Source organism: Rhea pennata, chromosome 15 (assembly GCF_028389875.1).
Source record: "Rhea pennata isolate bPtePen1 chromosome 15, bPtePen1.pri, whole genome shotgun sequence".
Taxonomy (NCBI): Eukaryota; Metazoa; Chordata; class Aves; order Rheiformes; family Rheidae; genus Rhea; species Rhea pennata.
The window spans coordinates 14,591,474-14,604,606 of NC_084677.1; the positions used below are offsets into that span (position 1 = coordinate 14,591,474).

Genomic DNA, 13,133 nt, shown 5'->3' on the forward strand with positions numbered 1-13,133 from the left:
CATGCCATCAGGTTTTTTTCTTGACTGCACCTAGCCCTATGCACCAGAGACCAAGATTAATCGTCTCAGAGGATGAAGATGGAGGACATGGGTTCCTCTTTCAGTGAAAAACGAAAGGAAGGAAGGAAGAGAGAGGGGAGGTTAAATCTGTCAATTATTAGTGAGGAGTGCTGTTGAGATTCACTCTCAGTTTACGTGAAGGTGAAAGGAGCAGCAAGAAGCCCTCTGTGTTCATGCTCTGTGCTGATGGACAGGGCTCGAGAACAAGGGCCTGGGTTTCAGTCATATCAGCAACACAGAGAGCTTCAAAAAGTGAAGCATTGACAGAAAAAATAGTTAAACTCTCAGAGCCGGCTGCTCTGCCAAAGGAGCAACACTTCTGCACGTGCACCTGCACCCGCTGCTGGGGCAGCAGCGTGCGGCAGACTGGCAGTGGCAGGACGCAGGCAGAAAGGCGCCCCGGGCTGGAGGGACGCAGGCTGGCTCTGCCGCTCAGCGGTGACTTTCAGGAGCGCCAGGCTGGTCCTCAGCCTCACCAGGCAACCTGGGAGCTTTCTGCTTCAAACTGCAGAGCCAGCGGCAGCCGTCAGCGCCCCTGGAGCCATCTGCTAACACCGAGCTCTGCCAGGAGGCTTTTCCATACTCCTTCCCGCGCCACAAGCACCCAGCAACCCTGGATTTCGTTCGGCTTCACCACGGTTTGAGCCGCCCAAACGCCGATAGTCGCTAAGCACTGTGCTCGCGAGCACCAGCAGCCCCGCAGACGTCTCTGGTGGGCCAACGGACACGTGGCCCAAGGGCTCCAGCACCTTGCGCAGAGGTGCCTGCAAGGCCCAGGGCTCCCCGTCAGGAGGAGGCCGCCGTGCCCAGCCCCAGCCTGGCTCCACGGCCCTGCTCACGCCTGCCCGCCGCCAACGCGCCGCCCTCCGGCACCCGGCCGGAGGCCCGGCTGAAAGCCACGAGGCTGCTAACGCAGGCTTAATGTCTCTGGCCCCGGAGGGACTCCCCGTATCAACTGCTTTACCTCAGAGGCAGACTCGGTTTTAGAAGTCCAGTCTTAAAACTGGATTAGAAACCCCCAAATCTAAGATTTCTAGCAGCTGCCAGACCAGGTTTGCGAACTGTAAGCAAAGAAAGCACCAGCCCTGCTAACACACACGCGCACGCTTCATCTCACGCACACGTTAGCAGGACTGGCACCAATAATACTTGGACTCTGCAGTATACGCACACTGCCGTTCCTCTTCCTTCCACCCTCTAGGAGATCTTACGGCTCCATCACCTGTACTAGCACGTGGACCCACAACAGCCTATGAGAGGTAACAGAAATGGGGTCAGGTTTATGAATAAGGGAAGAACTAAGAAAATAAGAAGCAAATAAATAGGAACAGTGGTTTTAAGTTGTTTATTTTTAAAACATGAAATCCAAGCTGAATAGAAACCACAGAAATTACATTTAGGGTTTTTTTTTGTTTGTTTAGTATTTGCAAAACAAAAAGTTACAGTAAAAAATAGCTACATTACAATCAATAGAACTACAGAATTAAAAGGAAAGGTACAAAAATGGGCTCAATCCTCTTTAACCCTCACAATTTAAAAACATTTTGGGTAAGTGCAGGAACACTTGAAAGAAACTAGCAGGTCCGAAGTTTAAAAAAAATTATATATATTTATATATTATATATGTATATAAAGTGGTATGATATACAACCATTATGGTTAAGAAGAAAAACAGAAAAGTTACAAAAAGGCCAGGTACATGTTCATCGTTAGGTTTCTGTGCACAGTGTCCAAGAAAAAACTTCCCTCCGAATGATGTGAATAAAACTCATGGGGCCTCCCGTTAACAAGGGACCTGAGGCACGTGACGTAGGAGCTGGGCACCCGGACCCAGTGCAGAGGACAACGAAACAAAAGAGCCTTTCTGAGACTTCACGGACGTCCTGCTCTGAGGACACTGGAGAAGTCATCTTGTAAGATTAGAGGAGGAAGAGGAAGGAAGGAGTTTGGAATTGCATAGTGAGGAGCAATGTGGTATCAAATATGCAGAGCACCTAAGAGCTTCATGCTACAGTTATCCTTTTTTAGGAAAGGAGTATTTTTAACTCTCTGGTTGTACATCAATTTATGTTCCACTTTGTTCATGCATGCACCTGGAGAGGCTGGATGAGAACCACCAGCAACCACCCCCCACCCTCCCCTGCAGCTAGGCAACACGCACACCCACGGCTCAGCAGGAGAGCCCGCTCTCTCCCCTGAAAGGGCAGCGCGCTCGCTCACCCTCTAAAATGCTCCAAGCTTCTGTTGAGCCTCCTGGAATGACTAGAGAAGTCATCCATACCATGCCTACAAATAATTTCTGGAAAAGGAAAGCTGTCAGTGATGGAAAAAGCCACCTGGATAAAGGTACACATTAAGTGTTGTCAGGTTCCCTCTTGCAGGGCATAGGACATACTTCCTCGTTACTGCCTGGCAGGCTTTTCCTCTCCAAGCAAGAGATGTTTACTGAGTTTCACTAGCAAACCTGTTTAGCTGAGGAAGGCTCTGGCTTCTCCTTGGTCCCTGCGTAAGAAGTATTTCAAACACTCCTCAGTGGTGGCTTCATCTAAAGGAAAACACACCAGCCTACTCTACTCTTAAATCAGATGAGGCAGCTGTAGTTGGCAAGCCAAGATATTTCTCTCTTCTTCAAAGGGCTCAGTATGCTATTTCAGTTGCTGTTGCTGCTAGAAGGAAGAGAAGGTGGGACCACAAATAAACATGGGCTTACCCACGCAGGTGTCTCTGTACCTAGCAAGGTATCCATGCACTCCTGTCTGCTGTCAACACTGCAGTACCAAAAGTTCCCATGAGCGATGATTAAGCAGCCCCCAGAGAAACAGCTTATTCTCAGAAAGGCTAAACTTTTCATGTGAACACTAAGTATTTACAGGGAACTGCTATGGAAATCCTAACTTAGGATCACTTAAATCCCCATGCACTGCGTCCCCCTCAAAGTACTCAAATGAACACCCTTGCATCTTGGCTGAGATGACTGTACACGGAAAATTAACACCTATCAAATGGAGAAAAAAACTTAAAAAGGACAGGAGGGGAAGGGAGCACTCCATCCTTCACATTTGGATACGTGGATGTACGCTAAAAATCTTAGCTTGAACCCTTTTATCAGCACATAAAATGAACTCAATTTAATATTACATACAGGATACAAACACTACAGTTATATTCCCAAGACAGCACAAGAAATTCACAGCCAAGTCTTGATTCGGTTTCCTTTACAAGTACAATGCAGTCTTGAACACTGGACACTAGAGTCCAACATGCTATTTACATTTCACATTGTGGAGATGTTTGTGTGCTTGGAAGAGTTCTCAGTTCCAAAAGAAAATGTCATTCGCACATGATGATGCAGTGGAAATAAACCAAGCCAACCAGACAAGCCAATGACATTTGTGCTTCTGAAAAAGTAACATGAAGTGTCTTCACTGAAGCAGTTACTTTCAACCAGACAGGCTGCCTTCCATTTTGCAGTCAGTAAGGTGTCCAGAGGCCAATCTCATCTCCCCTGAATTCTGGACCCTTTTGTTAGCAACCAGTAACATGAATAATGTTCTGATAATGTCAGCTGGGATACGCTGGGTGATATGGCCTTGGCATTTTGTCACATTAAAAATGAAGACACACAATGGAAGAGAGAGGTCTCTGCAGCTTTACCTCCTACAGCTTGAAGAGTTTGGACTCCCTCAACCATTAATGTCATCTAGAACAGATTAGTCTTCGCCGGATAGCACCTGCTGTTCAGCCTAGAAGGAGGCACAGAGTCTGGGAGATCTTGGCTTTTGAAAGTCTGCTCCACAGACAAAATGTGACCATATGGATGAGACCAATTGTGTCGCAGCCATAGGAATAGGCAAAGGCCATCTGTTCTTCAGCAAATCCATTCAGACCAGCCTGCAGAAATGCCACACTGTTGCTCAAGGTTCCAGTAAAAAAAATAAAATAAAACCATTTGTCTGTGTTTTCGATCCAGGGCTCTGCACAGCATGCAGCAGGGCAGCAGAGTTCCAGGATGCTTCACAAAAGTGCAATATCCATGTCAAGTAAAGGAAGTGCTGGCTGGACAAGGGTACACAGCTCACACCACAGTCACGTTACGCTGGCCTCCAGAGAGCAAAGTAGTTCTCCATAACATTCTTTCCAGTTATACTTTGAAGTCACAGAGCATGCATCTCCATGTCTGTGCCTTGCTGCATGCCCCTGAACATTGTCAGAAGTTGTTCTGGGTGTTGTAAGTGACTATGCCAAACCTTGGAGGAAGCAGGTCAAGGTGGCATTAGATGCTGCAAACAAAAGGCATAGGCTCCCCCTTATCACTGGCACAGGCAACGCCACAATTCAGATCCAACCCTTCCCAAAGTGCAGTCACACACGTGCTCAGGATGCATTCTGTATACAGCAATATACAGATGCACCTGCTCTCATAGGGTCCCCCCACCCCCCGAGCCTTCAAAACGCTTCCCTTCAGTGAGTAGGACCAAGTCAGAAATTTTAGGGCAGCTCCCCTAAAAACAACTGCACAAGTAGGAATCTGGGCATACCCTTGCAGGGAAAGACAATGGCAGAACTTAGTAGGTATTACACAGCTCTTGCTTCTTTCTTCAACGTGAGGTGGAGGTTCAGTTACCCCCCTCCACCCTGGACCACAGTTGCGTGCTTTGAGCTCTGCAAGCTAACCACACAACATGCTTGCATACACAGGTCTCCTGTTAAGCTTTAAGACAGGGTGCAAAACTGGTGCAGAAGCCACACTGTTCCTCCACATAACCTGTGGCTATGTTTCCCTGCCCTTGTTATTTGATAACACCGAGGTATGTTTCAGTGTGAAGCCCATCAAAAGTGTTTGAAAGGCCTACTCAGTCCTGAGCAAGAAAATCCTGTTTTTACAGATTTGTGGTGAAGTGGTGAGTTTTCTCCAAAACCTTCTCCTCCTGTCAGTGTGGTACCATTTCCTCCTTTCTCCCTCAGTCCTTTGAATGACAAAAGTTGGCCTACAGCTTTTGCAGTCCGTTAGTGGTTTCTATCTTCTTAAGAGGAGTCTCAAAACTTGCTCTTCCACAGAGCTGGTAACATTTCACAGGAAATACCAGCCTCCTGCTTAGCTATCTGCTAGGAGCATTTTCTACCTTGCTGCAAGAAGGCAACTAACTCAGGTAAAGGCAGATTGGTAGATTCTGTGCTCCAATCTACGGATCTAAGCCCCACACACCAAAAATGGGAATAAACAGACACTGAGCCTGAACATCAGTGAGGTGAAGATGAACTGCATCTGCCAGAGGCTCAACTCCAATTTGAGAGATGTTTTCCACTTATTTCTTCTGCCAGATATTAAATATCATGCTCAGCAGCTACACTAAGATGTCCCTGCTCAGAGAGGTAAACAAAGAAAAGGAACATCATAGCTTTCTTCCTGAAAGGCCAGTACTCTACATTACTTCTAACTACCCAAGTGGCAGTCTCCTTTTTCTGGCAGGAAGCTGTCAGCACCCTTTAGAGCACCAATCTTCAGTGGAAAGTACAGCACCAGTGGAGGATGTTGCCCCTTCCAGGCACCTAATATACCCTTTGCAAGCCTTGTTGTCTCTCAAGTCTTGAAAAATGCCTTAAATGTGCCTTAATATGATCGGATAGTGGTTAGCAACATGCCTGGGGAAAAAAAAAAAAACTTTAAAAATAAAAAAGAAAAGAAAAAAAAAGAAAAGAAAAAATTTTCCAACAGTTGCAATGTTTCCAAGATGTCTTTTGGGTTTCTCATTCTGGATCACAGAGGAAGTACACTGCCCATCTTGTGAATTTGTCAGGATGGAGGCTCCAAAAATCTCTTTCAAAGCCAGGTCCACAACCCTGCACCATAAATGAGGATTAAAGGTGGGATGGGGAAGTGTGGGGAGAGGGAAAGTCCAGCAGAGCTCACAGGTCACTCCTGCAGGGAAAATCCGCATTTGCTTTAAATCTATTGATGTTTGCAGCTTCTCCCCCTTCTCTCATAAGCTGACTTACATAAAACCTACCATCAGAGAGCTGAAATTTGTTCAGTGCAAAAAAAAAAAAAAAAAAAAAAAAAAGTCTTACAAGTCTTTTCCTGGAAAAAATTGGCACCAAGTTTGTTGCTGGCTCCTGTTTGATCTGTATGATGGCCTCACAAAGGCAGCACCCAGAATGCCACCTGCAAGCACGTGGGCTTCCCTGACAGAACAGAGACGTCCAGTTCAGAGCAACAGACAGGGTACTTGACTGATATTGGGACCCTTTGCTCCTCCTCGAGAATTCACACATTAGATACAGTGGGAAAGAAAAAGGCATTGGATTTTTTCTTCTTAAAAGACATCACCAGGGCTGTGCTTTGCTCTAAACAAGAGCACTAGGCTCCCAAATTACAGTGGATATGCAGTGACACCATGGGACAGGGGCTTCCTTCCTCCCCAACACAGGAGGCTAGACCAGAAGATTCCCACCAACACTGTGCACTGACTTGGCTTTCCCTCCTTGTACACTAGTCACAGGCACTGAACATCTGCTTCTTCAGATTTTGATGGACTGAACAGCTCTGCTGATCCCTCTGCAGAACTGAGGATGATCTACTACCAACTTTTATCAAGTTGCTCTGGGGAACAGGAAGGGAAAGAGGGGGCAGAAGATATTCACCGACATTTTCTGATAGGGCTACCGATCAAGCTGGCCCCAGGCAGGTGGAACCCAGGATGGGCTGGTAATCTCTCCGTTGCTTGCCTGCACGCGCTTGCTTTCTCTCACACACCAGGTAGAGCAGGTGAAGGCTTATATTCAAAAGGGGCTTCCACTCCAATGGGCAGGTACCAGGTTGGAGGGGTGGTCTGGACTGGAGAAACAGAAGGAGCTGCACTGGATTTTGGGCAGAACAGCAGGATTGTTCTACGAGGACAGCACAAGGGCACAGCAGTTGGCACATTGTTTTGTCTGACTGCATGTGTGGGGGGTTTTTTTGCTTTGCTTTTTCATTTTAATGCACACTGCCAGCATCTGGACGAGGTTGGTTGGTGGCGAGGTATTTGGCTCTCATGCTGGAGGTGTACTGGAGAAAGACAAGACAAAAAAACAAAAACAAAAACAAACAAAATAGGAAAGTCAGAATGACTAGTGTCAACATGGAACCACAGATTACGACCACCTCCTGGCATAAGCTAGTTTGTATTTACAGCACATCAAGGAAGTGCTGGCTTGGTCTGACAAGGCAAGTTTCACAAGTCATGGTGTAGTCAAGTCTGTGTGACATACACTCAAGACTGCTGCAGGGATGCTGGCCAGGTCAGTGCAGATGGGTTAATGATTTATCCAAACTCCCTACAGAGAAAGAAATCCAACAGTCATTCAGTCAAAATATTCCACACTTCACTTGAGAGAACAGCAGGAAATGGAAATGATGCAGATGTAAAAACCCAAATCACAACTTCATCCTCTCTTAGTCATGTTGCCTCTTTCAACCATGTCAGAAAAGGAGATTGAGAAGAAAGCAGGTGAAAAATATATTGTATTTTAAGCAAGTAAGCGCTTCAGAAGACTGCACACATCACACATGAGCAGCTTAGAAGAAGACTGGTAAGAACAAATCTGTGTCAAATAATTTATGGCAAAGCAAGAACAGATGCTGCCAGGCTGAAAACAGGCTGCCATCAAACAAGATGATCTTAGCTATCAGTTATTGGATGGTTAATAGTTCACTATGCCTTGGGATCCAACCTGTGTACCATCCGAAAGTAGACAAATCTCCAGTTTGGGGATTAGAAGAGAAATTCACAAACATGAGAAGTCTTTTTTAAAAAAAAAGTAAGCCAAAACAGTTCCCAGAAGCATCTGAAGTTAACATACGTCATTCAGCTTTGAATATTGAGCTGAAAAGCATGTAGATACACAGCAAAGCAGTAAGAATAGAAGACTTCCCCTCTTTATGCTGATGTGTTCAATGCCTTCATCATGACCATGTTACTGCTTCTGGGATTCCCCTACCATAGTACTAAGAACCAGGTAGTGAAGACAGACATTTTTCTTCTTCTTTTTAGATCAGTTGGAGCTCGAGTAGTTCTATAATATCCATGTCTTGCTTCCCAAGAGTGCTCTTCAGCATACTTACTTTTTATCACCTTTAAAACTGTACCAGTATCACATAAAATAACCAGTTAAACTGGCAAAGAGTTAATTGAAAGATTGTTTCGCAGCAGAAGGCAGGATTTATCTTACCTGCTGGGAAAGAATATTATGAAGCATCTTCAGGCTCTCCAAAGCACAGTTATCTAAAGGCAGTTTCAGAGAATTAACAGTATTTTAACAGTTTGTCTTCGAAGACAGAACTGGGCTGAACTTCTGCCCAACACAAGAGACACTACTGCCTTAGCAGAGTAGACCTCATCAACACAAGATGAAGGCACCTGTGGCTTATTTGCACACTGCTCTAAGTATCTTTCACAGTTGAAAAACTTTCAGCAGAACATAGATCTTAATATAAAACTGCGGCCCAGAAATGGAATTTATATTTAGAAGACAAAGCGTACATCTGCTCTCTCTATGTAGATGTATTTTTTGTCAGTGAGAAAAAGAAAGGTAGAAAATACCAAGCGTAGCCAGTTCTAAGGACTATGTTCTATACAGTTAATTAAATATGATTACTGTTTCAGAAACAAATAGAGTATTATTAAAACATATGAGAATTTAACCCAGTGGGCTGAGAGTGGCTTAGAAGTCAACAAAGAACTCTCTCTTAGGATAAGTAGGCCATCTTTCAGATAAAGCAATGCTGAATTTACCAGTCAACCACGATGCTAAGATAAGATGCTTAAAAGGAAAAATGCATTTGATTGCTGTTTTTTCATTTGTATTGTATATGTGGAGTGTGAGAGGAGATGAATATGAACAGAGAATTCCAGATGCTAAAGTTTTATACTGTAAAAAATAATTAGAAGAAAAACCTATGATCATGGAAAGTTATCGTGCATCTTCCAGTCATACAGGTTCAGCATAAAACATGCAGCATTAATTTTCTCTAGAGGATTAAAATAAAGATTGGCCACTTGATGAACATCATTTCAAAAATGTACGAAGTACATCCAGTGGGGGGGGTGGGGGAGAGTTGAAAGGAATTCACTTCTTCCCTCACCAAGAAAATATCTCACAGCTGTTTGTGTCACCAAAACAAAGTGATCTGCAACACAAGATTTGGACAGTCAAGCAGAAAGTATTTCACACTCAAACCTACCTTCATGTCACCATAAGAAACAAACCACGACTCAGAATAGTCAGAGTTAGGGCTGATGTTCTCTCCTTAACTTAGGCATTTCATACCTTTGATCCTTTTCCCCATTACAGTTTGAACCAGTTACTGCCTCTGTTAAAGTATATATATCTATTTTATTACCATGAAAAATATGGCTGAAATCTGGAAGCAGAGAGCTCCCACTTCACTGCACACATCTCATAAGCAGTGCAGCTCCAGAAGCACACACTGAGCCTTCAGTCACTGCACTAATAGTCATTGTACGAATGCTTTGCTCCACAGGCTACTGTCACTAGTTCCTCAGCCAAGTCCTTTAAGCGCATCCTCTGCTGAGAAGTAGAGGAAAGATTCTGTCAATACATAGCTACTGTCATCTGAAAAGTCCAACAGATAAAGATGTGTGAGCAGAAACTTGCCAGTCACATGATATGAAACTAAACTGCATTATCTGCACACTTAAAATAACCAAGCCTTTAGCAACTTTAAAAAGTAAGTCTAAAGATTTTGAGCATAAACAAAACAATTCAGAGTGCTAAGCTTGTCTTGGAGTCCACTCTGGGGTAACCTGGATACAGCACCTCACACAGCAATAGGGTTGTATTTAATTTCCTTTTAAGAGGAGCTTTCATAGAAGGTTAAAGAACACGCACAGTGGATTCTTCCAGGATTCTGGTCTGCAGTACCCTCATGCCTGTGCATCCTCATTTGCCCTTTTAAAAACAGCACAAAGGGCTAGTTTCAACCCATGCCTTCCCCACACTGTTGGCTACCCTGAGTAGAGACCCAACAGACTTCTTGTTACCATTTCTTCAGGTGGCTTGTGCTATTTCACACAACCCACCTCTCAGTCACTTACCAGTCAGCTAAAACAAACACAACTGATTGCATACATTTTATTTTGGAATGTCTCAGATGAAAAGAAAAGAAGTTCCTCCTTCAGATTCAGGCTTGTTTAGAGTATAAACTTTCACAGATATGGTTTGCCAGCACGTACTAGTTATGTGCTTAACACACTTAGCCTGCATGCAAAGGAACTACTGGTAGCAAAAACATTAAAGAGAAAGTAAGTTCATTTTAAAGACTATAAATTTTACCAAGTCCTGTGTATACTGCAGATCATTAGTACTTCATAGCTAACTGAGCTATGCTGGAAGATCACTTACCATGTGAAACCATGACTCCAGGTACAAACTTTAGCTATTTGTGGTTAAAAAAAAACACCTCTCTCCCATAAAGATCAAAGCTGCTGGGTTCAAGTTCTTAAAGGTTGATCCACATCTCAAATAACTAGAGCACAATAAAAACACAGGGTTTGGTAACATTATGCATGGGAGGCACAAGATGGAGGAAAACAGCCTATTCCAGCCAGTAGGCTCTGAATTCAAAGGCGATTCTAAGTTTTCCAAGTCAGAAGAACAGAGTTTCTGTTCATTTTGTTTGTTTTTAAAGTCTTAGAAAGAATGCAATGCCTTTTATTTAGCCATGCAACCACATTAAACTCCAGGTGTGACCTTATGTAAACAAAAGACAGCACAGACTGAGATCAGGTCATGTTTCAATCCAGAGGATATTTAAAGTCCAGAATGCAGCTCCTAGAATTTTCTCCCCTCAAATAGGGGATTTCATAGAATAGACCCATAGGCACCGTTCTAACATCACTACAATACCACCTGTAGGAACAAGAAAGCAAAAAAACCCAGCAAGAGCTCACGCTCAAGAACAGTCTTTGCAAGACTTAAGACCAAGAACCTTGTGACCCTTCCCGGGGCACTAGCTAGAGCCATGCTAAGTTTGTTTGCATGCACCATGGCAGGGGGCATCAAGACACCAGATTCAGACAGCATCTTTCCCAGCACATCACAAGGCAGGCAGACAAATGGCAAGAGGCAGCAAGAATGCAGACCAAGCAGCAGACAGAAAGGAATCCAATGCAAGACTAATAAAAGTCCCAACAAGAACTGCAGAAGTGGAGGAACAGCAGCTTTATGGACATATATTTCTGGAACAAAACATTAAGATAAGGGTCACTGACTGCATGAGCCAAATGCAAAGGGCCCTCTATTCCAACTGGAACCAACATATTCCAGTTACTCTGCAGCTGTAGTCCCCTTTGAATGAGCACACTGTTCTCAATACCAGATAATGAGTTGCCTGGGAACTCTAATTATATCCTACATTCAATCAAGCTAAAGCTAACAAGGCCTAATGCAGACCACCTACTCTTTCATTATGCATGTGGCTTTATCATAGACCACTGTAAGGGAAGAAATACTGGCTCTCTTGGAGAACAGGAGCAACAACTGTATATTAAGAATTTAGACAGTGGAATGATACTACAAGGGCTCTGTTCACAGAGCCTGGGGGAAATGGAAGGAATGGCTTGACACACACAAAACAAACAAAACAGAAAAAGATTTTGAAACAGAATGAAATAGATCTTAGTGCTTGTGTTTGTGTTTCCCTTAGGGAAGTTGTTTTAAAACTTACTCCTTTTTGACTTTAAATGCAAAGATAAAAGGAGAAGCTGCACACAGATCTAACAGGCAGTGAAACAACTCTTTAGGACAGGTCACCATCACCAGCCAGGATCTTTCAACAAATTAAAAATCCTATTGTGGAGCTTAAAACATATGGCAGATAAGTATCTGTGGTTTTGGGCACATGCTGTTATGATCAGTCAAGGCCAACAGAAGAGCAGGATTCAAGGGAAGCCAAAAGGTTGGAAAAAGACAACCAGTTGTGACTGAAGAGCTGCTAGATTAGTTCTCGTTACTTCTAGAAAATGGCTTCTTGTGATGGGAGAATTTCCATGCTGTGTTTGAAATGCAAGACAAGTTCTACATTTGAATGTTTCTCAGTCCTAAGCATTCAAGCTGCTCTCAAATGTGGACTCCAAGTTAAAGCAGCCTTGAGTTTGGCTTGCCTTTGTGAGGCATGGGCCTCTAACCATCATAACGCGCACCAGAAGCCTTTCCAAGGTTGATACTGCTCCTTGAGTCTGCAGCAGAGCAAAACTGATTAATTATAACCCCTGGCAGGAGGGAATGGGGTGGGAGGTGCAGAGGGAAGGAATGTGAAGAAATAAAAGGCACTGGCCTGGGATAAACAGTGCAGGGATGAAGGGAGTGGTCTGGAGTGGAGAAAGGGTTGAGCAAGAAGGACCTTTTTATCAGTACCTGTTCCATTTGCGGGCGCTGTTACCAGTATGTCCGTGCACTGTCCGAGGGCTTAAGCTGCCAGCTCATATGGCTGCTACTGTCCATGGCAGCCAAATACAACTGTGATGACGCAAGAAAAAGAGAGAAAAAGAGAGTGCAGCCTCAACGTGCATGAAAAACACAGTGCAAGCAAGTGAAATGCTGTGGTGTGTGTCAGTGACAAGGTGGGCTCTACAATCCTAAGGGAATAGCCCTGAGGCAAGAAGGAGAAAACAGAAGGAATGCGAGAAGGAGGAAAAAAAAAAAAAAAAATCAAACAAACGAACAAAAAGCCAGGAAAAGTAACAGACATACAATGCAGCAGGATCATCACGTCTTAGTTTTCACCATCTGTTCTCAGAAATAAAGCTGTATGGAATAGATCAGCTCTGTCTTTACTCTATTTGGATGGCTATCCCGCCTCCCTATCCCCAAGAGGGGCATGCACATGAGCATCTGTATTCTCTTTTTATCTCTCTCCCTCCACAGATTATTTGCTAAGATCAGGTCTTGCAAGTTCTTCCACCTCAGAATGGTCTCGGCTACCTACTGTGGAGAACTCAGTACAAAAACCCCAGAAAAGTCCCTCTCCCTGCTGCCTGCCAATGTGGCAGGACAATAGACATTTTTCTTCT

At 44.1% G+C, this 13,133-nt stretch overlaps 1 protein-coding gene across 2 annotated transcripts in view; it reads right to left on the reverse strand.

Annotated features, from left to right (window-relative positions):
• Positions 1 to 3,173: 3,173 nt before the first annotated feature.
• The window catches only part of TTYH3 (tweety family member 3), an 80,144-nt gene continuing 70,184 nt past the window's right edge, over positions 3,174 to 13,133 (reverse strand). The window contains exons 14-15 of one of the 2 annotated variants that reach the window (XM_062588111.1): positions 8,272 to 8,324; positions 7,069 to 7,108 (exon numbers count right to left, since the gene is read on the reverse strand). In XM_062588111.1, the coding sequence (XP_062444095.1) occupies positions 8,301 to 8,324 (24 nt within the window). In that variant the 3' untranslated portion in view covers positions 7,069 to 7,108; positions 8,272 to 8,300. Of the gene's footprint in view, positions 7,109 to 8,271; positions 8,325 to 13,133 lie in introns of both variants that reach the window. The other variant, XM_062588110.1, reaches the window with a different exon arrangement.